This window comes from Fukomys damarensis, unplaced genomic scaffold (assembly GCF_012274545.1).
Source record: "Fukomys damarensis isolate Sample0158 unplaced genomic scaffold, DMR_v1.0_HiC HiC_scaffold_11, whole genome shotgun sequence".
In the NCBI taxonomy this organism is placed as follows: domain Eukaryota; kingdom Metazoa; phylum Chordata; class Mammalia; order Rodentia; family Bathyergidae; genus Fukomys; species Fukomys damarensis.
The window spans coordinates 39,345,985-39,356,518 of NW_022900923.1; the positions used below are offsets into that span (position 1 = coordinate 39,345,985).

The 10,534-nt window shown below is 41.9% G+C and overlaps 1 protein-coding gene across 4 annotated transcripts in view; it reads left to right on the plus strand.

Annotated features, from left to right (window-relative positions):
* Positions 1-10,235, plus strand: part of Nr5a2 (nuclear receptor subfamily 5 group A member 2) — a 136,294-nt gene extending 126,059 nt beyond the window's left edge. For all 4 annotated transcript variants that reach the window (XM_010635386.1, XM_010635387.1, XM_010635385.1 and 1 more), the window contains one exon: positions 8,633-10,235. In XM_010635386.1, the coding sequence (XP_010633688.1) occupies positions 8,633-8,880 (248 nt within the window). In that variant the 3' untranslated portion in view covers positions 8,881-10,235. The remainder of the gene's footprint in view (positions 1-8,632) is intronic.
* The last annotated feature ends 299 nt before the right edge of the window (positions 10,236-10,534 follow it).

Here is a 10,534-nt window from a genome sequence, read left to right on the forward strand (position 1 = left end):
ACAAAAAAAAAAAAAAAAAGCTGAATAGCCCCCCCCCCATCTCAATTGATGGACACGTGGATTTCTTCCACTCTTTGGCTCTTGTGAACTGCTACAGTAAACACGAGCGTATATATTTCTTCAATAGACTCCATGTGCTTTTCAAGAAAGATTTTAAAGAGTGAAGGCCCAGAGAGTGGTTTGAGAGGAACACGGAGCTTCTTTAGCTCTGGGTCAGTAAAGTCTCCTCCGCAGAGGAGGGCTGTAGGAAGTAGGCAGAGCAGAAGTGGGCCTCACACACAGGGGAGGAACCAGACGGAGAGAAGGGCAGCAGGTGGAAAGGCCCTGCAGCAGAGACAAAGCTCGGTAAATTGAAGAACCAGTAAGAAAGACCTGTGTATCTGGGCAGGAGTGTGGCTCAGATGGGCTCTCAGAGTGAGTCTGTGAAGGGAATCGGTTCTAGTGAGGTGTGTAGATGCACGAGATACTGCTTTGCTGTGAACATGGGAGTGATGCCCGCTGTAGGCAGCATGGAATTATCTATTACAGCAAAGCTGCCTGCCGTGTCATGCACACAGAAATGCATTAGGAACCTGCACACTTTGCCCTCGTATGTACAAAAGCTATGTGAATCCCTGTGAAAGGGGACTCCTTTCATATAAATGAGTTCAATTGCCATATTTCTTTTTCTTTTTGCGCTACTGGAGATTGAACTCAAGACCTTTGCACTGAGCTACATCCCAGCTCTTTCAAAATTAATTTTGTTGTTTTTAAGATGGAGTCTCACTAAGCTGCCGAGGCTGGGCTAGAACTTGCAATCTTCCTGCCTCAGCCTCCCCGAGCAGTGGGATTGGAGGTGTGCACCACCGCACCGAGCTTCGGTTGCCATTTTTGAATGGTGCCCTGTGTCAAATCCTAGCTGCGCACTAGACAGTGTGTGCAATAAGTTGGTCCCTCATAGAGAACTGAAGGGTTACGCAGAGGGTTATGTGAAAAAGCAAGAGGTGGGCTCATGAAATGTGTATGGGACGGTGCCTGGACTTGTTTGCCAACAGCGAGAATCCACTGTCTTCTTCCCGAACCTTCATTCCCAGGTGCACAGAACAGAACACTGAGCTGTGGGTGACAGTCGGGTCTTGAAGTTCAAACTGTTCACGAAAGCAAAACCTCGAGTCCCAAAGTACTGATGGTGACCTCACAGTTTAGGCCAAACGAAGATGAGAGGGATCTTGAGGAATATGCCTCTGCCGTCTCTCTCTTTCTTTTTTTTTTGGTACCGGGGATCAAACTCGGGTCCTTGCACTTGCGAGGTGGGTGGTGCAACCACTGAGCTAAATCCCCAGCCCCCTCTGCTGTCTCTTGATCACAAAATCAGAGGCAACACCATTTCCCGGGCCCAGTTTCCAGAGCACTGTGCTAGGCACAGGATGTGTCATGTGTGTGTGCCGTGTGGCGTGGACTCCAAAATTAATAGGTGTTTAACTTATTCATGAGAAGGGTTTGACTGAAACGTAAGATTTGGTTTGTGTTTTCTCAGGTGTCCTTTTTGATTGGAAGTGGGGCGTGCTTGCAAATATTTCCTCCACTGTCCATGAATTTCGGATTTTGGGAAACCTCACAATTCTGTGTTGTCTGTGAAACGCCACTGTGGGGAAAATCCAGCTGTGTACTAGACGCAAACACAATTGCTAAATTCTAGCTGTGCAGTTATAAGAATGCCTTGTGAGAATATAATACCTTTACATTTTTTAAAAAGTTTGCTCATCGTGTCATTTTACTTCTAAGTGGTGCTAAAACATAGGTGAGTTATTTTGACCGTTTTGCAGATGGAGAAACAGACTCTGGGGCTGTGTACTGAGACCAAGCCAGCCCACCACTGCACTTGCTCTCTTCAAACATTGATCCTGTACCATAAGATCGGGATTTCTAACTTCCTTGATGGGCAGGACCCGTTATTCTAAACCCTGCATACAAAAAAAAGCAAAGATGGAGAAACCTCCCCTCCTATTCTGTCCAAATGGGAAGGGCTGGTGTGGGCATCGTTCAGAGAACGCTCCACAAAGACACCCTTTGACAGAAGACATAATGATCTGTGGCATCTGAGATGTTAAAGTTTCTCTGCAACCATCACAATCAAGGCGTGGGTCATACTGGCGTGTCAGCACTGATAATACCATTTCATTCCAACCCTCTGAAGATCATTCACAATAGAATGAGACAGTTTAGAAACTAAACTACGTGACTAAGTAGCATGTCCTATTCACCTCTGACAAGCGACAGAAACTTGCAGGCTGTGACAAGGGGACAGGGAGCTTCAGGAGTTCAAAGTCATGAGGTGTCAGATTTGCTGGTGCCAGCCCTACCTGAGGGAGATCCTGTGGTGGGCGGCTCAAGTGCCTTTAGGAGAGGACTGTTCATAAATTCATGATCTACTTTTTACTAGTGTTGAGATGCCGACTTAAAACCTCAGTTTTCTCATCTGGAAGAAAAAACTCGGCACACTGATTGGTGCTTAATAGATAGCTTTTTCATTCATTCTCTGGGCCTTACTAAGTTTGAGATCTTGGAAAAGCCATTTAATCTCCTTGAGTCTCAATTTTGTAATGTGTATAACACCTTCTCCACATAGAATCCTTTAAAAGAAGCCCTCTACTGAAATCCCACCCTTGGATTTGTTACCTTCTACACATTCACACCGACTGCTTGGGATACACCTGCCACCTGCCCTCTGAGTGCCAGATCTAGACCACGAGCCCAGGCTTCTCTGCTGAGGTGTAGACCTTTATTCCTGGACCTTTCCTAGACATCTCCCAACATCTCATGGGGCCCTTAAACTCAAATTGGCCATGCCTAAGCTCCTCCAATGTGCTCTTTCCTTATAAGCCTTAATGTTGGCCGTCCTTCTTTAATAGATGCCTAGAGACCATCCAGGATTGGTTTTCTCCTTCCTACTCTATTAACCTATAGTCAACAATTCTTGATGCTTTTCAAGTCCATCTCTTCCCTCATGGCCGCCATATTTCTCACCTGTACTCTCGTAATGGCCTCCTGTCCGGCCGCCTCCATAGACTTGCTGTTTCCCTGCTCAGAGGTACACATCAATCCCTAGTCACACCTTTCAGTAGAGTGCTCTTTCTAAATGAGGGAACTACCATTTTCTTCTCCCCTAAAGCCCTTCATTACTTATGTATTACTTTCAGACCCAAATCCAAGCCAACATGTGTCACACGGAGTCTTAATACCTTGTAGTTCATCCCTGTCTGAGCCACTCACTCCCCTCCACAGAGGTTGTACAGCTTGACATGATACCAAGGACCTCTCCCTTCACTCCTGCCCCAGGCTTTGTATGTGGGAAACCATCCTCTGCCAGGACTTGTTTTCTTCTATGTGTTGCTTGGCTCATTCCTGTTCACCTTTTAAAATCCCTCAGGCATCAGTTCCCCCCAGGAACCCTTCTTCTCCCTTGTGCCCTGAGTTAGGTGCACATCCTGTGTGGCCCCAAGGCATCCACTCCTTGTCTGGATCAGGTTCAAGAAGCCACTTGACACAGAGACTTTTATTCCTGAGTCTTGATCATCTGGCCCAGGGCTCAGAGCCCTGAATAAGTGGATGCATCTTGCATTGTGTGTGATGATAAAGCATGCTAGAGTGCTTTGTAAGTTATGAGTTTGTTATTTCTATGCATATAAAAAGTTCATATGCTTTATGTATGCGTGTGTGTGCGCACGTGTGTGTGTACAGTCCTTGCCAGGCAGTGCGTTTTCTTGTCACTAATTTGTATATGAAGACACTCAGTTGTATGTTCTAATTGGAAAAAACAGATCTGAGGTTAATAAGTGTAAGACAGTGTCTTCCCCCCACTTTTTTATTTATAAAGGTGAATCAGTCATCTTCAGTTTCATGTTTTACTGGATACTAGTAGAAACTCATCCTAAACATCAACAGCAAAAATAACCTCCCAACCCCAAATAGCTCAGACCTTCCTTTAAGTGAACTTTGTTCCTATGAGAACTAGCATGTTGCTCTCCAGCAAAATTTATGCAAATTATTCATGTTGATCCCTGTAAAAAATAATTTCAACAGGGCCAGGGATTTAGCTCAGTGGTTCCACCGCCTGCCTCACAAGTGCAAGGACCCAAGTTCGATCCCCGGTACCAAAACAATAATGGATGATGATGTCTCTCCAGCAAAATTTATGCAAATTATTCATGTTGATCCCTGTAAAAAATAATTTCAACAGGGCCAGGGATTTAGCTCAGTGGTTCCACCGCCTGCCTCACAAGTGCAAGGACCCAAGTTCGATCCCCGGTACCAAAACAATAATGATGATGATGATGAAGATGATGATGATGATGATGATTTTAACAATGAATTCCTTATAGAAACTTCATTTCTTGTCTCCTTTCTGTGTCAAAAGAAAAGACTTTCTGAGGACAAGCTATGGCGATCTGTAGACTGTCATCCTTGCAAAAGCCTGAGGAAAAGAGGAGCCAAGGAGAACCAGTTTCCCCCAACCTTTATGCCTTTTAAAAGACTATGTAGGATTTCTCCCTATTCACAGAGAAGGGCCTCTCATGCCACCCCCAGCCCTCCTCTCCACTGGGGACCAGTAAAGCAGAGATAAAAATCTTCATCTTCAGAGAGAGCCTGAATGCTGTGCGGGACCGAGAGGGCTGAGCTCTAATATATTCAAGAAGACCTAAGGGTTTACTTTCCAGTAAGGATGGAAAAAAATCTAAGCACCCCACTGTGAGCTTATCGTAATGCTGTTTCATATAAAAAGTTGGTAATTAGTCCCTGAGTGAATAAAGTAGAATAGATGATAAGAGACTAATACTTCAAATTTTAAAGGCGGTAGAGAAAGGATTGGGGATGCCGCTGTCTATTTACATACAGTTTCCAACCCAGAATTTGTAATGCTAGAGCTCGTTAGCTAGTTTTCTCAATTGTGTTAACATGATGCTTACCTGCTTTTCAGAGGGGTGTGCAGAGTGCTAAATACAAGAGATCTTTCAAATGTACCTACCAACTACTTATCGTTCATTACTTAGCGTGGGGCTTACGTTGGAGGAGGGGTGATTCCGGAAAGAATGGTAGCGATTTCAAATTTCTATTTAAATTGATTTCATCTTCAAATATTCATGACAGGGTTTCAGTTTACTTCAACTGAAAATTAACTCCCGGTATGCTATGAGGACATACTCAGATTCCTAGACCCTTCCTAAAAAGGAAACAAAGAAAATCCCAAATCTGTGCTCCTCAAAGCTAATGCTGGTGTTTGGTACTTCTACATTCCTCTCAGGGCCCCGTGAGCCCTCTGTGTTTCGACTGTAAAACCAAGGTTCTCAGTGAGACCTAGAGACTCAGACCACTTGGGGTCCCAGGGACAGGCTCCAGTCCCGGCGAGGACGCTGGTAATCTTCCCCCAGCAGCGCAAACCAGGGAAGAGTCCTCATCTGCAAAGCGGGAAACTCAAGAGAGACTCCATTATTTGCATCACAGCAGGATTCGCTGTTGGACGCTCTCACTGTACAGCGTCTTTAGAGAAAATACCTTTAAAATCTTTTATTTCAGGAAGACATCTATTGCATATATTATTTGTTTGAAAATCACTTTCTATTTAGAAAAAGAAAGATTAACAGATCATTTCACAATTAAGAGCATATTGATCTTTGGACAAACGCCAGCAGGGAGAAGTCCACAGTAACGGTGTATTTTCTTGGGATGCCTTTACCAATGCATAGTGCCCACTCCAAGGAATTCACTGTCGTAGCAGGGAAGGAGACAGGAGAGCAACGGCCCAGCAACTACTTGGCACCAAACGAGTCAGTCAACCAAAAGTTCCTCCTCTTCTTCTTTTTTTTTTTCCTCTTTAAGTACCGGCGATCGAACTTGGATCCTTGTGCTTGCGAGGCAGGTGGCAGAACCACTGAGCTAAATCCCTGGCCCTCCTCTTCTATGTTGCTTTCTGTCTCCTCCCCTTTTCTTCTTCTTCTTCTTTTTTTAACCTTGTATCTTAAATATCAGGATCCTTGTCACCTGTATAGGCACAGAAAATAAATAAATGTCCAGCGAGTAAGTATTTGGGGGGCAGTTAGCAACAAAAGCTTTGTTCTGTTTAGTGATAAACTCTTTGAAACAGCTTAATGTGATAATTAATTTAGTCCTGTGAATTCTGCTCTTATGATCTTTAAAGGGAAACCTGATGTTTGGCCTGCATATTTTCCTGTCCACAGGGATAGTGTGTGTTTTTAAACTTGTGGGACAAAGGTGCAGGTGTGGGTCATACTCAAATCACCCAAAAGTGTTAATTGGAAGACTTTAATGGCTATTCTGTAATAGTATGTGAAGAAGACAGAATTTATGTCTATCTACCCTTCGTTTTGTGCTTATTTGGTAGGGTTCTTGATGGAGTGGCATAACATCACAGAATATTAAGTTTAGTTCTCAAAGAATACATTTATCAAAAAGAAAGTCTAGGGCCAGGGATTTAGCTCAGCTGTTCAGTGGCCTGCCTTGCAAGCGCAAGGACCCAAGTTCAATCCCCGGTACCAAAAAAAAAAGAAAGTCTAAAAAAAAAGCTATTACTTACTTATCCTGTGTTATACTATCCAGATCCCTACATCCTTCTGTTAATCTCTCACTATTGTTAGTTTTTCTTCTTGTGAAATTCTGTCATCGTAGCATAAAATAATACTCTTTCACATTTTTTATACTTATGTTTAAATCAATGTGACAGCACTCATAGATTTTTCTTTTGTACCGAAGTACATACAACATATTGAAGGGATGAATGTTTACATCTTACAATTTTGAAACAAATGTAACTGCAGACCCATATCCATATTTATGACTTTTTTTTTTTTTTGAGACAGTCTTGCTATGTTGTTCAGGGGCTGACCTCAAACTCATGGCAATCATCTTGTCTTAGCCTCCTAGGTCCTGGGATTACTGGCATGCACCACCACGTATTTATAAATACGTATTTATAAATTTTTAAAGTAATTGAAAACCATTTTTAAGTATTTCATATGTAGGAGATGAAGAATGCTTTTATTAAATATAAAATGCTACATATAGAAAATGTGAAATGGACACACTTTGGCTGTCAGTGCAAATGCCACAAGAAGATAGACTTCGTAGTAGTGTAGCCTTTGTCGGTGGCACTCATTAATAAGTAATCGAATACTTTTGTGTCTCCCATCTCACTTTGAGGGAGATGTGGTATCCACATCTAGTTTTTCTATAAATCTGCTGTTCTGAATTTGGGTCAGAGACTTGGGGATAGAAAGAAGAAGAATATTTAATGCAGTGTGTGGCCCAAATACAAATACTGAGATCGTCCCGAACACATTTCAACAACAACAACAACAAAAAAGTAAGCCAAACTTATTGAAGATCCATTTAGATCTTTAGATTGTGTTCTTTAGAACACATCCGGTTCAACAGTGTAAGGGCCCTGAAATATTGGCTATGAGTTACTGTGGTAGCCATTAGTGTATGTAACCTTTTACTCGTAAGAGTCAAAAAAGTACTTAACCTTGTTTTCAGAATCTCTCTTATTTATTTTTGCCCACTAGAATATAAAAAGGGGTGTGTGTGCATCTGTTTACTTTCTGTCCAGAGGTTTATGTAAATGTGTGCACACATCTGTGTATTTTTCTCAGGGGCTTTCTTAATACACATTGTATCAAAGTGTGCAGTTCACATAAATAAACTCCAGAGAGAAATTCCAACAGCTCGTTTTTTTGTTGTTGCCACCCATTGTGTGTGCATTTGTATGTCAGTCTGTCTTTCTGATTCTGTGTTTCTCTCCTTCATAATTTATGAACCCCTCTGGGGCAGATGTCCTAAAACAACTGGATGATCATCAGGAGTTAGAACGAGTTGCTATGTCACACTTCTCCTTAGGAGTGACCCAGGAGCAGAAGAAAAAAGGAAAACAAAATCAGACTTTAGACACCACGCTCGGGTTAAAGGGCACCAATCTTCCCGGCTTGCATTCTGCCTAAAGGACAAGGCTTTCATTTGATAAAGATCATTAGTCACCGAGATATATATTTTAGAGAGTTCCCAGTAGCAACTATTCCGCTGGCAGTCACTGGAGTGTACCAGATGGTTCATTAGCATAGGCTAGACAAGTCAAAGGCTTTCAGAATCATTTAGAAAATGTCAAACAGAAACAAGAACCCTGTCACTTTTTATTAGAATTAACTACATCATACCCTGGACACAGATTTCACCTTGGGTCAGAAAAATTAATACAGAATTATATGAATTGTGTAATATATTGGGTTAAGATAGGTCTTTCTCTAGGGACTCATTTGCTGGCAATATATTATGATCCCTCTACTTTAAGAACCCTCAAACCTTTCCTTTTGTGAGATATGAAAAGAGTTGACCTTGCTCAAAACCCACCGGTGTCTAATTGATTTGAGGTATATGAAGAATTTCAACAAGATGTTCTTCTAACGCTCTTTTGTGATCCTTTTCCCAGGAAGCTCCTTGTGTTGGTCTCCCTGAATATTCAGCAGCACACAGAGTATGCTTTATGTCAAGAGGAAAATGTACCCACTAATTGAACACACTGTTTTATAAACAGGAATTAAAATGCTATTGAAACGTTGTTGCTATGTTTGTTTTTTAACTGCAGATGTCAAAAACCTGGAGAACTTCCAGCTGGTCGAAGGGGTCCAGGAACAAGTCAACACAGCCCTGCTAGACTACACACTTTGCAACTACCCACAGCAAGGAGACAAGTTTGGGCAGTTACTACTCAGACTACCGGAAATCCGGGCGATTAGCATGCAGGCTGAAGAATACCTCTACTACAAGCACCTGAATGGGGATGTGCCCTATAATAACCTTCTCATTGAAATGTTGCATGCAAAAAGAGCGTAAGGTTACAACCCCAGGAGCGCTGCCTTCAGAACAAAAAGAGACTGGGGTGGGGAGGGGAAGGACAGGAAGAGAAAAAAAAAAAATACTCTGACTGCTCCAAGCAACGCTAATTAAAAAAACTTGGTTTAAAGATACTGAATTTTAAAAAGCATAATAATCAAATACTTAAAATAACGAATAAATGATGTATCAGGGTATTTGTATTGCAAACTGTGAATCAAAAGCGTCACTACCCCCAAGGGTTCATATGAAAGACACTGTAAGGGCGTGGACTGAACTCACAGGTGGATTCCAACACTGTGTCAGAATAAAAAAAATGGACGGGACGATTATTGAATATTTAAGCTGATCTCCACTGTGAAGAAATTTAGGAACTAATCTGTGTTATTAATTAGGCTTGTTCAGTGCGGGGGCTGAGTTTACAGAATTCCTCCACGGTGAAGCTGAACCGAAACAGTTCTCAAGAATGTGTCAGCCGGACCTGTGACTGCTCCACCCTCTTCCTCTGAAGGCCCCCCCCCCACCTTCTGCCCTGTGACCGCGGAATCTGTCCTGAGGACTTGTGCTCAGACACGCCCAGTGGTAGCGCCACTAAATCATGAATTCTGAATGTCTGTGTCATAATAGACCTGCAAACAGCTATTAGGAACAGTCTATAAATACGTCAGCTTGCCATTTTAAATATGTCCCAGTTTGTTTTGTCAACGTGCTCATGATTGGAAAAAAAAAAAAAAAAGCAGGCAGTGTCCCTCTTCTATCATATATAAGTATTGATTAATATTAAGGGATATGACTACAAATTTTTTAAGTAAATACTCCATCACTAAAGCAAGTTAGATCTTATTTCTGCTACTGTTGCTGAAATGTGGCTTTGGCATTGTTGAATTTCATAAGAATTTCTAGCCAAAGGCTTAGTAGGACACATCTGTCTTTTTAATCGTCAAAGTTTGTATTCATTTAAAGATAAGATAGTAAACATTTTTTGCTGGGATGTCAAATAGTCACAGTTCTAAGCAGTTGAACATAAAAATTGAAGCGTGTAAAGCTATGCAAAGTGAAAAAACCGATGAGCCGATAAACTGACGACCCGAGGTTCATTCTAGTTGCAAATGAGAATCTCCTAAACTTGGAATGGAAACAGTGATTTTTTTTTTTTTTTTTACATGTAGCCTGGAAAGATAGCAAAGTCATTCAAATCCTTCCCAAAGGGGAAAGGAAGAGAGTGATACTGATCTAAGTCACCGGCCAGAGTCTGCTGCAGAACAAATATTGGAGGATAAAGAATTGCAAAATGAAGCTGGGTGTGGTGGCGCACGCCTGTAATCCTAGCACCTGGGAGGGCTGAGGCAGGAGGATCTCTGTGAGTTTGAGACCAGCCTGGACTACATACTGAGTTCCAGGTCAGTCTCAACTATATAGTGAGACCTTGTCTCAAAAAGCCAAAAAAACAAAACAAAACAAAACAAAACAAAACAAACAAAAAAAAGAATTGCAAAAAGAACTCTCTGAACAATGCTGTCAGTATTATTAACACGCAATGCCACAGGTATGAAAGTCTTGCCTTATTTCATGATTCTAAAAGGTAGCTGTGCAGATGTAGATCAACATTTGTTTAAAGTAAAGTATTAATACTTTAAAGTCAAAAAATATAGTG